Source organism: Gnatocerus cornutus, chromosome 7 (genome assembly GCF_029298725.1).
Source record: "Gnatocerus cornutus isolate USDA-ARS CGAHR chromosome 7, icGnaCorn1.1, whole genome shotgun sequence".
NCBI classification, from domain to species: domain Eukaryota; kingdom Metazoa; phylum Arthropoda; class Insecta; order Coleoptera; family Tenebrionidae; genus Gnatocerus; species Gnatocerus cornutus.
Genome location: NC_142239.1, coordinates 8,987,744 through 9,002,818, shown reverse-complemented (window position 1 = coordinate 9,002,818; position 15,075 = coordinate 8,987,744). Strand labels below are relative to the sequence as shown.

Genomic DNA, 15,075 nt, shown 5'->3' with positions numbered 1-15,075 from the left:
AAAGAAAATTAATCGGAATTTCCAAATTACTCCTTCCATAGTCAACCGTTTATTCAATATTTATTAAATAAATGCATGCCATTTGCACCATTGACACAAAAAAGAAATGAAAATACACCTTTTAGATTCAGTAATGCGAATGTTGAATGTTGGTTTAAAACAGTTAAAACAACTGCATCATGGTCAAAGTAATTTAAAAATAGGAAAACTTGTTGATATTCAAAAAAACAAAAACAACAATAAAAATAGTTGCAAATCTTTTACTCAAGATAAAAATTTAAATATACCAAAAAATATCAATGAAATAACTCAAATGAGAAATCGTAGTTTTGCTATGGAATATCTCAATTCGACTGTAAATAAAAAAACAAAAACAGAATTTTGCAAACTAAAAGTATTTCCAGAAATTCCCTTAATATGAAGAGGTATGTAAAACGAGAACAAATGGGAACAAACTAAAACAAACAATTTGCTAGCAAAAAGATGTTTGGATATTTTAATCCTTAAAAACATTATACATAAGGTTCAGTTTTAAACCAGCTTTTTCCAGTAGGTGAGCGCTTTAAACCTACAGAAATATAGTCCAAATCCGAACTTTAATAGACAAAATTGTGCAGTTTTGGACGACGGTGGACGAAAAAACGCAGGGCTCCAATTTTTTTCGGATTTACTGTCTAATAATTTTGCCACTTTGGCTTCAGAAATTACAAAAAACATGCGCAAGTCATATAAAGTAAGTTGAATGTTCGTTGTTTATGGTAATTTTCTTTGTTATATTTTTTAAAGAAGCAAACTAAAATTCACAATCATAAAGAAAATTAATAGGAATTTCCAAATCACTCCTCCCATAGTCAACATTCAATATTTATTAAATAAATGCATGTCATTTGCACCATTGTGGACAGCCATTGATACAAAAAAGAAATGAAAATAGACCTTTTAGTTCAGTAATTTTATAAATACTAAATTTATTTTGCAGAAAAACTCATCCGAAAACGAAAATAAGTAAGTTTACTTGTTATATATATATATATACAGGGTGATTTTTTTAAAACGGCAGGCGTTCTAGAATTTTTATTTATGAACCGATTTCAAAAATTTAAAAAACAAATTAAATGGTTTTAATTTACTATAAACTGATGATTTTAAAATTTTTCTAAATGTCTTAGTATCTTTTGGGCGATACTCAACTTTCTTATTTGAAATTGGAACCCATATTTTTGGAAGATATTAATTTTCTTGATTCAGAAATGTGTAATATGTTCTACTTTTACCGAAAATATTTTTTAAAAAATTATCAAAATTGAAAAAAAAATAAGCAATAAAAGTTAATAAAATCTAGGTGCATGGTGTCAAATAAAAGAATGCCGTTATTGTAATGTCAAAAAGCAGCAAATAACAGAAAGGATCGGCATTTTTTTTTTAAATTATTAATAACAAAAGACAATAATAATTACAAATCAGAAAAAACAACTACCTAATTTAATTAAAATACTGTTGAAACGCCATCTCGTTTTTTTATTGCACAATTGACACCTACGAGAAATGCATTGTGGATTGTAAGGTGTAGCCCCATCTTGTTGAAAGAAAACTTGTTCTTTCTGTTATTTGCTGCTTTTTGACATTACAATAATGATATTGTGTTATTTGACAACACACACCTAGACTTTATTAACTTTTATTGCCTAAATTTTTTCATTTTTGATATTTTTTTTTAAATATTTTTTGTAAAAGTAGAACATATTACACATTTCTGAATCAAGAAAATTAATATCTTCTAAATTATGAAAAAAAAATATGGGTGTCAATTTCAAATAAGAAAGTTGAGTATCGCCCAAAAGATACTAAGACATTTAGAAAAATTTTAAAATCATCAGTTTATAGACAATTAAAAACTATTTAATTTGTTTTTTAAATTTTTAAAATCGGTTCATAAATAAAAATTCTACAACGCCTGCCGTTTTTAAAAAATCACCCTGTATATATATATACAGAGTGGGCCAACGAAATCGAAGCAGAGGCGTTTTGAGGCACTTACTGGTGGAATTTCAAAAAACGCTGAGACCGGTCAATTTTAGTTGTGAGGGGGACACACAACACACGTATTTTCAACTTTTTGCAGTCAACTACCTTTGAGGGGTGAAATAAACCCCTTTAATTTTTAAAGGCTTTTTTTGAAAGGTCCAATGAAGACCTTTACAGTAATATTAATTTTTTTTTTATTTCTAAGCCCTATAAATTTTATGTTTCTTGTGTCATGTCATTCAATTGCCGACGAAGCGCGTGTTAAAATTCAGTTATGCCAACAACCGTCTCCATGAAAAACTGGACAAAATATGAGAAAGGAGAATAAGAAAATAGAATCAATGGAATTGCATATTTTTGAATGAAACATGCACATTAGTGACACTTTAAATTTCTTTTTGATTATTCGCTATTAAAAAAAGCAACGCATACGTCGTTATCGCTATATAGGTGTAATACATGTAGAGCAACGTAAAAACTGAAATTTTTTAAATATTTTGAATTTGCCATATTAATGGGGTCGATAATGCAGGGCGCTTTCAAGCGCAGCATTTTATTTAACTGCGTAGTTTGTCTTAGGTGGGAAACAAAATGGTGAGTTATATTAAGCATTTTTTTGTTTTTTATTTAATATTTGTAATAATAATTTATAAAATGTTTAGAGTGAATCGGGCGAACACTTAGAACTGTAAGTATTTTTTGTGTCATAATTTTTAATTGGAAGGACAAACCTGAAATTCATGTATTCAGTGATCCAAAAGACTTCGACGATGAAATAATGGAACAGACCCCATCACCGCCGTCAGAGATTTCTCTACTTACAAAAGGGTTTTTAGAGTTTATGAGAGTTGAAGATTATGATGGTTACTTTGGCGGAGGTGGAGAACGTGAGGGTGGAGATCGTATTGGTGAAGAACGTGATGATGAAGAACGTGATAATGGAAAAGATAATGATGGTGAAGAACGTGATAGTGGTGATTTTGGTGGTAGACATAAAAGAAGAAGCAGGAGAGGAAACGACGATCGAAGAGGAACGGACGGTGGAAGCGGCCGGAGAAGAAGGGAGAGGAGGAGGTGATGGTGGTGGACGTGGAAGAAAAGGCTGGAAAGGAAAGAAAAACGGTGGAGAAGGTTCGGAATGTGGTGGGGAAAGATGTCGAGGAGTTTCCCGTAATGCACTAAAGTGAGTGGACTGTCTAAAATTTAGCAAGGAATTAATTGGTTTGAAAATTTTCAGAAAAAAATTACGGAGGCAGCAGAAAAAGAATGCCGCCGCTGCCGCTGCTACTGCTGCAGGAAACGCCAGAACCATAGTGATTAACAATTTTAGAAATATAAACTTTCACTAAACTTTTTTTTGTTTTATTTATATACTAAAGATCACAAAAACGTCGTTTCGAGTTTGAATTGCATAGGCAGCCCGAAAAACACATTCAGGTTTGTCTTATGACGAAATTTGAGCAATGCCAACTGTCACTGGTTCGAATTTTTTTTTAATGCGATGGGTTTTCGATACACTGAACGTGGCGGAAGCTCATTGGCCGAAGCACGACACCAGCGCCACCAACGTCCATCCATTGTGACATTTCATTTCATGATTTTGCTTCGCATTAAAAATCGACGGGGTCGACGTAAAGTCGGATCGGAAAAAAATTAATAACGCAGCCCCAAAGACAATTTAAGAAATAAAAAAGTCAACTGGCACCGGAAAACGATTTCCCCTATCGATAAAAACAACCCACAATCATCATCCACGCGCTACGCAAAAGAAAGGTCTCAACTATTTAAGCGAGAGAGTCTGCACACGTATTAGCAAGTATTAATTAACTAGATTCCTGGCACCGAGTTCTCATACTTTGAGTTGACTGATTACGTTTTACAATTTTACGTATGCAAAAGCGGTAAATCCCAGTTTTGAATCTGGATCCTAAAGGATAAAAAAATTCAACTTTAAGATGGAAGACGTAAAAGTTTACACTCTTGAAGAAATCAAAAAGCTAGCGCCCGGCTATGGGGAAAACCGGAAAATTTCAATCCAGCTAAGGTTGGAAAGAAATCCGCTCCACAGCTAAAGGCGAAGCCAAAGCCAACACCCGCATCAGCATCTGGACCGAAGTCACCAGTGCCGTCACCACCAACTCATCTTAACTCAAAACCAACTCCTCAACGAAATGAGTCAATTATTTCAGACAGTCGTTCACCTGCAATTATGCAAAGGTTGTTGACATCTCACAGGAGATGTTCGCGAACTATCGTGCTGACGAGAAGCAGATTGATCGCATCGTAACGAAAGAGGAGGCAGCGTATTACGCGACTTCAATGCTATGGTGCAAATTAATCGACGTCAAAGCAAAAGATGGAGATCGAACTCTCACAACCGAGGAGAAAGCAATTAGAAAAGCTGTATCGGAAGAAACGTTCAACGTTCCTCAGCCTCTATTCGCATATCTCTCTCAACTTGGAAACTTTTATAGGGGCCCCTTCTTGATATAGAAATTGAAAAATGTACAAATCTATACGGAACTTCTTGTAAAATTCCATAAGTCAGCAAGCATGTTTTCGAAGAAACTACAGTAATTAGATTGCCGATTTTATGTTTATGGATTCGATGAAAACGAAAGATAGTTTTCTAGAAATTGTTCGGTCGCTTCGATGAAGTCACATCCGGACCTGCTCTTGAAATAAAAATATCAGATTATAGTCAGATTCATTTTTGCACAGTGCTTGATTGCTTGTGTATTGTAATTTTGTATTGAGCATATATACTTATTACTGCTAAAAATTTACAATGTCTTTTAAAAAATATGAAAGTGGCGCTGCTAAGCGTAAGGTAAATTCTACTCCTAACATAATTTTTATATTTTATTGACCTTTATTACATTTTTCAACAGAAACGACAGGAAAAATTAAAACAGGCCGAAAAAAATCCGAAGCTAACTAGTTTCTTTCGTGAATTAGAGAATCGAGAAACAGCTTTGGAAGAAACATCAAAAAATGCAATGGAATTGACGAATATTTTCAAACCAAAAACTTCCACATCCGAAACCGACAATACTTTTTATAATTTATCTAAAGTTGCTTTACCAATAGATGAAGATAACATGGATAGTTTACCTTGCTCTTCAACAGCTTTGCGATCGTTGGATAACACTGATTTCAAATGCCAAGAAATAAATAAAGATCTAGCTTTATGGCCGTCGGTGATTGACGACGTATTTATCAGTGAATGTGTACAGAAAGGAATAACTTATTTTCATAACCATGGCGACAATTTTGAGAAATCTTTGAGAAAATACAAAAACCAAAACAGACTGTTATCTCTAAAATTATTCAAAGTGTATCATCCCAACGGAGAAGTATTTAAAAGAGACTGGTTGATGTATTCAAGCTCTACCGGAAGTGTGTTCTGTTTTGTGTGCAAACTTTTCAACAACACCAGTGAAAATTCCTTTGTTAAAACAGGATTCTCCAAATGGTATAAAGTTGAAGAAAAAACACAAGAACATGAAAACAGCTCTGATCATCGGAAATATATGTTAACATGGATTTCCCGACTAAACAATTCGCAACATGTGGATAAAAAAATGGCAAATTTATATAGAACAGAAGTGGAGTATTAGAAAAATGTATTGAAGCGAGTGGTTGAAGTAATTAAATTTCTTTCTGAACGAGGACTAGCTTTTTTCGAGGTACCAATGAAAAATTTGGATCTCCAGAAAATGGAAACTACTTTGGTATACTCGAGCTCATCGCCAAATTCGACCCATTTCTAAGCAGCCATATTGAAAAATTTTCTGGAAAAGGAACAGGTAATATTTCCTACTTGTCAAAAACTATCTGTGAAGAATTTATCACTGTGTTAAAAAACAAAGTGCTTAATGAAATAATACAACAGTTGCAAACTGCAAAATATTATTCAATAATCGTAGACTCTACTCCTTGCATGTTACACGTTGATCAACTGACCGTCATTTTGCGGTATTGCTTTAAAGATACTATTTACGAAAGATTTATTTGCTTTGTTCCAATTCACAGCCATAAAGGAAAGTCTATTTTTGATGTGAAAAAAGAAGAATTGAACACAAACAACATAGAATTATCCAATTGTCGAAGACAGACGTATGACAATGCTAGCAATATGTCAGGCAAATACCATGGTCTACAAGCTGAAATAAAAAAGAAAAATAAGTTAGCACATTATATTCCATTTGCTGCACATTCATTAAACTTGGTCGGCCAATCTAGTGTAGATCAATGCTTAGAAGCAACGAATTTCTTTGGTTTTCTACAAAAAGTATACAGTTTTTTACCGCGGCAACACACAGATATTATCTGCTAAAACGCAGGATTGAAGCCGTAAAAGGAATATTTGTTGTGAAATCACTTTCCGTCCAGAGAAGATGCCTGTAAATCACTAGCTTTAAATTACAAGGAAATTTATAGTGTACTCTCTTCGATAGCAAGTGACAATGAAGAAAAAAAAGATACTCAAGCGGAAGCAACTTCCTTAAAAAAGAAAATGGACAAACTAGAAATTGCCTTTTTGACGATCATCTGGCATACAGTTCTAGAACGTTTATTTGCAACAAGCACATTTTTGCAAAAGCCAACATTAGATGTTGTTGTGGGATGCGAAATGCTTAATTCACTGGTTCAGTTTGTTCAAAGTTTACGTGAACAATTTAATATAATGGAAGAAAAGGCCAAAGAACTTGTAAGAAACTCAACAGGCCAAATTCTTGAATACAGTGATCTCAAAAACGTATCATCATTAGAAAATCTCGTGAAGACGATGGTGGTGAACAGACGAAGTTGTGTGGTCGAGATAAATTCCGAATTGAATGTTTTAACGTAATTTTAGACAAAGTTACTCAGAAGCTTAGAAGGCGATATGAAGCATACAATTACATTACAGACCTTTTTGGATTTCTCACAAGATTGAGAGAACTATTTCTGATGAGGAGATTATAGCCTCATCCGAAAAAGTTTTAAAAATTTATCAAAATGATCTTACAGATGGTCTTAAGAATGAATTACTTCATTTTTCAAAATTTTTAATCCGTAGCAAAGATGATCCGCGATCTCCTCAAGACTTTCTCCGACTGATCGAACTTCACAATTTGGCTCAAGTTTTTCCAAATGTGTTTATTCTTTTGAGAATATACTTATGTATGCCCATAACGAATTGTGAAGGAGAAAGATCTTTTAGTAAGTTAGCATATATTAAAAATAAATATCGCTCCTCAATGGGACAAGACAGAATTTCAGCTTTGGCTCTGTTGTCAATTGAGTGTGACTTGGTTCGCTAAATTGATTTTAGCGATGTAATGGATGAATTTGCATCTACTAAATCAAGAAAGAAACCTTTGTAACTTTATCTTATGTAACATTATCCAAAAAAATATACTATGTATGTATCCACAGTTTAGTTTCTTTAACACTATGTTGCTCGGTGGGCGTTTAAAACCTAATCGTCTCTTAAATCAGCAAAGCGAGTTGGGAATCGACTATTTTTTTTTGAGGGAGCCCCGTTTAACAATTTAGCCCCGGGCCTCAAATTTTCTTAATCCTGGCTTGGTCTCGAGATCCCTCCATTGCCAACAACTGTAGTCCAACAATTCGGAATTTATCACGCAAACACAGTGAATGCTGATACACATAACTTATTTGAAGAAGTGCCATCCCTAGGGATAGCAGGAGACATGGTTATGGTTTTAGCATCACAGGCAAATGAACCGCTTCCGAACTTTCACATCGCTAAGCCAAATGGAACAGGATTTACAAACAATCTGGTCGGGAAAATCTCACCAATCGGAGTACGTAGACCTGAAATAGCACAGAGGCTAGCAGGTTATGGCATCACGAGTACAACATTTCACGAGTACGTGACTGGAACTCGCTTCAACCTAAAATACATTCAGAATTTATCTGATATCTTCGGGAAATTCGAAACGTACAGGGTTGAAAAAGTACAGTTCAAAAATCTCGCACTAAGTGGAGGTGAGACTCAAGTGATAAAGTCAAAACCGTCGGAAACATCGGATCAGACAGACTGGAGATCCCGAAACGTGCAAAACACGTCAGCATCAACCAGCTCAACCGCAAACATGGGTGCAGCCTACTGCTTTGGGTTCCAACTCTATAAAGAAGATGGACCTGGGGAAAACAGACGCACACAAACTGCAAATTGGAGCTGTGTCACTGGCGCTGCATGGGAAATGCCAGACGACTGGTACGCTAAACCGAAACGACAGACGCAACCTTCCAGATGGTATAGGAACGGAACGCTTCCGTCCAATATCAATGCGACAGGACTATCAATTGAACCAAACGGTTCGAAGGATGATCAAAACCACTCGCTAGGAAGAATGCACAGCAGTTGGTCCAAAGGACAGACGCCCACTTCATTGTGGTTAAATCTGCGGACTGCGAAGCACAATTTAATAAAACCGGAATACAAACTACGTATATTGGACCGGACCAATTAACAATTAAATTTAAATTTTTGCAATTACCAACCTTACATATTGAAACAGTGGGCAAAAAATCGGCAATAAATGAGAATAGTATATTATCTACCAAGGTTGAGATGGCTTTAATTATTAACCCGAGCATCAAGGTTATAAAACCGAGGTGCGCGGCACCGAGGTTTTATAAGATGCGAGGGTTATAGTTGCCATCTCAATCAAGGTGGATATACTATTTTTTTCACTAGTAGAAGTTTTCCACATGCCTTTTTCAAGTTTGTTACAACTAATAATATTTTAATATTAATTAAGGAACACACCTTTTCACTAAGACCTTGTATCAGGAGAAATGAGAAATTAGAAATTAGTCGCTTGAAATACTTCTTTTGTTTTAATTGACGTTTCTCTAAAAAAATATTTATTGCGCATTAAAAATACTTATTACTGATGCTACGATTCATCAAAACTTAAGGTAAGGAACATGTTATGTATAATAATATAATGCGGATAAAGTAGAAGTCAAGAGTGACTTACAAATCAACAATTTTCATAAGTAATATAACAAGAGAGCTCGAAAGTTCCCACAATTTCGAGCTCTCGAGTTATATTCGTCATGAGAATTCAACGAACCGACACAAAAAGAAACGCAAAACTCAGTAAGCCTATTCTAAATTATTGTTCGTCGTCTTGGTGTCACTGTAAACAAAGTGAAAAAATTTGAGCCAAAACAAATTTGCAAAGTGTTTTTGCTCTTTTCTGATTGCAATGGAGAACTCAAGATTTGGGCAGACAAGTAGTGACGATATAGATGAAGCAGTGAAAGGTTTAAAACCCATCAACACCCAGAAGAGCCACAAATCATGCTGGACCCAGTTCAAGAGATTTTGTGAAGAGAGAAGTTATTCCTTAACAGAACCTTTACCTGTGGATAGTGTTAACAATATATTGAAAGACTATGCTTTTAATATGAAAAAGTCTTCCGGCCAAGATTATAAGGAAACTGCCGTTAAAGTGCTGTGGAATACAACTGCAAAATTATTACAAGAAATGTATTTTGAACATTTTGGTGTCACAATTGATCCATTTAAGGATATGCATTTTAAATCGGCAAGAAATGCAAGAGATGCAAAAAGAAAAATCTTGCAAGCTGATATAACAAAGCGGAAGGTTAGTTCAGCAGCAATAAATAATAAAGAATATTTGAAAATGATCAATTTATGGGACGAAGAAACTCCTGAAGGTTTACAGCAAAAGTTTTACTTGATTGCGGCTCGAGAACTAGCCTGGAGGGGTAATGAAGCTGCCAATTGTCTCCTAAGCTTTTTTCGAGATGAAGTTGATAATAGTGGTGAACCTACAGGCCGAATAGAATATAATCCAGTGTTTTCAAAGACTCGTCAAGGAGGCTCTCATTTGCTAAACGACAGTAAATGGTTAATCCCCAATAAGGAGTCACCGGAAATGTGTCCCGTAAGGTAATTCGATTAAAAAATATCTTTAATAAATTTCTAATAAAAAATTATTTGGTTTCAGATTGTTTAAGAAACTTTTATCAAAAGAGGTGATCACATCAAAGGAGATAGACTATTTCTTACGGTGAATAAGAGGTGGAATGCCAACAAGAATGGAAAATGGTTCAAAAATTCACCAGTGGGAATAAATACGTTAAGTACATGGTTCAAATTAAGCGCCCGAAAAGCAGGACTGGACACAAAAAATCATAAAATTACTAATCACTCTGCTCGTTCATCAGCTGTAACCATGTTATCAAAATTTGGCATAGGAGAGCAAGAAGTAATTAAAATTACAGGACAAAGCTCAGGAGCATCTCTGAAACCATACTTGCAACTTGATCAAGCACATCATGAACAAATTATGAAATGCTTCAGAACCACCAATAATAATCAGAAAGAATCACCACCAGAATCTGCCACTGCGAAAAGTATTTACAACAATTGTATTTTTCATAATTACAATAAATAATTCCTTAAATCTTGTTCTTTGAACTTGCACATTGTTTAGTGTGGAATTTTCGAGTGGTATTTCCGCTGAAAATTTCACTAGTGAAAATTTCCAAAAAAAGTTTGCTCTGATTGGTTTATTTGAAAAAATAAATGTCTCTTATTGGTCGAATCTATGGTGAGTTGAATTCCCAGCTTAATTTTGTCAATCGTCTGGCAAATCTTTCAACATTTTTTCAAGATGAGTGATGTAATTACCTGTACTCCTCCTAAAATTAAAGAACAGGCGAAGACCCTGGAGTCCAGTTTGCTTCCAGAAAAATCCAGAAAAGCTTATTTAAAAGCGTATGAAAACTACCAACATTGGTGCAGGGAAAATAGCGTTTTCAAAACGACAGGAAGTGTTATGCTGGTGTTTATGGAGGTACAAGCACGAACAAAAAAGTCTTCAAGTTTGTGGGCTTTGTATTCCATGTTGAAATCAACAATATTATTGAACGAACAAGTCAATATCGCAAAATTTCCTAAAGTAATAACGTTCCTAAAAAGGCAAAATGGTAACTACACACCGAAAAAATCCTGTGTTTTCTAGAAATGAAATCTCGACATTTCTAAGAGTCGCTCCAGATGTAGCTTTTTATCAACCAAGGTAACTATCCAATAGTTTATAGCAAACTTCAATAATCCTCTTTACCATAGGCGGTTCTAACCATTGGAGTTGCTGGAGCTTGCATATGAGTGATGTTGACATACGGGATGATATAATTAATCAACATTCCTAATTCAAAAAATGGCAGCTCTCGAAAATTTGTAATAACAGACCCATTATGGATGAATACAGCGAAGAGGTATTTGAGAAATAGACCTGTGCCAGACATGCCAAAGGTGTTCATTGGCTTTCGAGGAGGTAAACCCACCAAACAAAACATAGGCCACAATACTATTAGTAAAATGCCAAAAATAATAGCTTCCTTTCTTAAACTCTCAAATGCTGCGAGTTACACAGGTCACTCGTTCCGACGCACTTCAGCCACAATACTAGTAGAAAATGGAGGAGATCTTCTCTCATTGAAGCGCCACGGAGGGTGGAAGTCCGCAACAGTAGCGGAGGGCTATATTGAGGAGTCCCTTGAGGAGAAAAAAAGAATTGCCGGTATGGTTCAACAAGTAACACCTTCCACATCAACAGCAGAAGCTGCTGTATACGAGACAACAGAAGATGCTGTAACTCCATGCCATCCACATCGACACCAGAAAGGTTAATAATGTGCCAAATGTCATAATCCTTTTTAACCTAGGTGATAAAACGCAGCTTTTCAATATAAAAATCGGTAAATAATCTCCACTTTAATTACTACTAGTGAAAAAAACTATTTATCGATACATATCAAACCGAAATGGAATGATAGTGTTCATTTCATTATGAGACCGTAAAGAGCGTACAAACTGTAATTAGAGCAAGAAAACACCTGAATTTTGTCTCAACTATAAATTTGAGCAATTTCGGTTCGAAAAGAGCTAAATGCGTGAATCAGAGCTAATTTATAGAATTACGAAATCAATTTGAATGTTTTAACTTACATTTTAAACACACGAAACACTTTTAGAAACACCACAAAAACTCACAATCCACAACAAACGCTCAATCAGTTGGGTGCGGTTTTGCGTTTTATAATTTTTTCGCATAGCCAACTGTAGAATTTTTTTTATATTACTTCTTTAGAGGGGTAGTAATTGACGTATGCGAAGGCGGGAAATATAAATGTTTGAAATGTCTGATTTATAAAGTTGATTTTGAAACTATTACATTGTATGGCGGTTTCTCGTCCTCCAATCACTTATAATAACTTGTAGTAACGCTCTAGCGTGGCCCAAATCCGCGCATATTTCTAAGGAAAAAAAATCAAAAAATAAAGCATTTCAAATATACCGCCACATTCTTGCCAACCCTGGCACAACTATAGTCGCTTTCCATTCATACGAAATCTCAGCTATTTCAGCTCAGTTCAGAACGACTCAAATAATGTCGCGTTCTTTTTACATCGACTCAGCTCACTCAAAGTGAGATTTTATACCTCCCCCTCTTCCCCTGAAGCACTACCGCCCAAAGATCAGCAGTAAAATGAAATTGAAGAGTGGGAGATGAAATTAGCCAATAATAAACGTTTATTGAAAGTGAGGTTTTTGTTCGAGCGGTAAAAGAAAAATTGTGTTTGACAGCAAAAATTAAAAAGTAAGTATTATTTGTCAGTACACTAACAATCAAAGATTCTTCCTAATCTTTGCTAACAATATTAACATATCCTTTATTATTTATAGACGTTTAGCATTGTTCGAACGGGTAGTGGGTGGATAAGAAATGAGAAAGGGGAAGTATTGCTGCTTGATAAAGGTTAGAATATTTTTATATGTATATTACTTCAGTTATAATTATTACCAATGTATTTGCTAAACCGTAGTTTTCTTTGTGTGCAGAACAAAAGATTTCTATTTGGGTGCCCTCCAATCTTATCGGCTTCAATAATCAAAATACTCCAATTATTCGACCTGAAGCGGGTGCTACAGGTATTATTTATTTTTGTAGTTAAACATATTCGCAAAGGAGTTAATTGTAGAATCAGCACAAATCTTAGAGTTCCAACATGTTGATGAATTGGAGGAAAACATTGATCTGCCAGAAGGAAGTGTTGATCTACCTGAGGAAAGTGTTCATCAGCTGGAAGAAAGTATTTATCAGCCAGAAGAAAGTGGTAGTTCTGTTCTGGATGAAGGTAGAAATTTATGGACCCATGACCAAACAAAAGGACTAATAACTGCAGTTGAAGCCGGTTATGAGGACAAGTTCCACGTTCATAAACGCAAAACATTCTGGGACACTATAAGCGAGGAACTAGGGAGTCAAGGCATAATAGTAAGCTTTGCACTGCAAATCATGCAATCATTTTAAATTTATGTTAGTACTCAGGAACATTTTGTAAAAAGAAATGGGCTAACTTGAACAGGACATACAAAGCGGTGAAGGACAACAAAAGAAAAACAGGCAGAGGCCCGTCACGTTTTCTTTTTTTCGACCAAATGGACGCCTTGCTAGGAGATACGCCTACAAATTCAAGTGCCCACAGCGTGGATGTGGCTGAAATTGTAGTGGAAGAAACAGGAGAGATGGCAGGGCCATCCAATAGAGAGTCCCTTTCTTCTCCCAAAAGTAAAAGAAAGCGACGTAATCCAACTGCAGAGCATGTTCAGTACAAAAAAAAGTACTATGAACATAAACAACATAGTAGCCAACAAAGGACGAAGAAAAATTGTTCCGTCAAGAACAGCTCATGCTCATGCTGGACAGAAATAATGTTCTTAAGGAAAAAAATGAAATAGAAAAAAGAAAAGTCCAACTACTTGAAAGTTTGATCAAAAATTATCCAAATAGAGTATAGATAGATATTCAACATAGAAGAATCGTTATTTGTTTTGAAAGAAATAAAAGTCGTTTTTTTTTTAGTTTTTGTTTGTTATAATAATTTGTTACTTGTTCATAAAATATTACCATAGTACAATGCCAAGTGATTACTTTTGTTCCTTTCCTAAATTGTACAAAATAATAAATGTTAATTAAAAATGTTCTCTGAATAGTCTATAAAATATCTGCTCTCTTCGAGTTGTTCTTCCAACAATACCACTAACCGCTTGCACAAATTGCTCATCAGACTCGTCTTCATTTACATCGTTTTCATAATCAACCAAATCATCAAAGTCAATGCAAATATTGTGTAATACAGTTGCTGCCATCATGCATAGATCCTGCTTCCCCACAAAAAACATCTATAAATTTTTTCTGGTGATCACAAACACCTTGAAGCAAAATACTGTAATCTCCTTTACGATTGTAATACACATGCCCATACTGTAGAGAAGGTCTTTTTATGTTAATATGTGTACCGTCTATAGCCCCGAGAATGCCGTCAATGCCTTGCATTTGACGAAATCCTCTTTTTACAATACGTTTTCTTTCTTCAGTTGGCCATACAATGTACCTTGGACTACATTTTACTAATAAATTGGTGACCTTTGAAATAACACGATATGCTGAACTTTTTGTAATGTTGAATCGATCTGCAATTTGGCGAAATGTTTCTATATTGCTCAAGTACCACACAGTCACATACACCGCTTTCTTTGCAAATATTTTTTTACGTCCATGTGTGTGCGTTGGCAAAATTTGTGCCTGTTCAACTTTTTCAATAACAAAGTCGCATGTTGTCCTTCTTAGACGAAAGTGTTCTTTAAATTCGTCATCGTCATATTTTTCGATTGTTTGCATATAATCATTTATGCAATGCAGCGTTCTGCGTGGTTTTTCTCCCGTGGAGCTCTCTGCAGAACTGAAACTTGTATTCTCCAAATCGGACAACTCCTCTAAACTCTCGGCATCACTTACAGGTTCATCAAGTAAAGGCTGCAGATTTTTGCAATAAGTTTTAAATAAATTGTTTTTGTAAATACAAACCAACAATATATCATTACAAACGGAGTTCTCGGAGTTATCCATTTCATAAAATTTATTGTATTGGTTTCAACCTAACCTTACAAATCAACAGATACGTTGGCTGTCAGCAAGTTGATTT

At 35.0% G+C, this 15,075-nt stretch overlaps 1 protein-coding gene and 1 long non-coding RNA gene across 2 annotated transcripts in view; both read right to left on the bottom strand.

The window, feature by feature from the left end:
- LOC148170735 (uncharacterized) overlaps positions 1–15,075 on the bottom strand; it is an 86,726-nt gene that overhangs the window by 45,472 nt on the left and 26,179 nt on the right. The gene's annotated exons all lie outside the window — the stretch shown is intronic.
- Positions 14,105–14,999, bottom strand: LOC148170736 (uncharacterized). Its single transcript, XM_088041152.1, has one exon. It carries the CDS (start codon positions 14,997–14,999, stop codon positions 14,205–14,207), a length of 795 nt encoding a protein of 264 aa, XP_087897278.1. The 3' UTR covers positions 14,105–14,204.

Coding starts and splice junctions, on each gene's coding strand:
- LOC148170736 (XM_088041152.1), bottom strand. CDS start 14,999: ATGGATAACTCCGAGAACTCCGTTTGTAATGATATATTGTTGGTTTGT.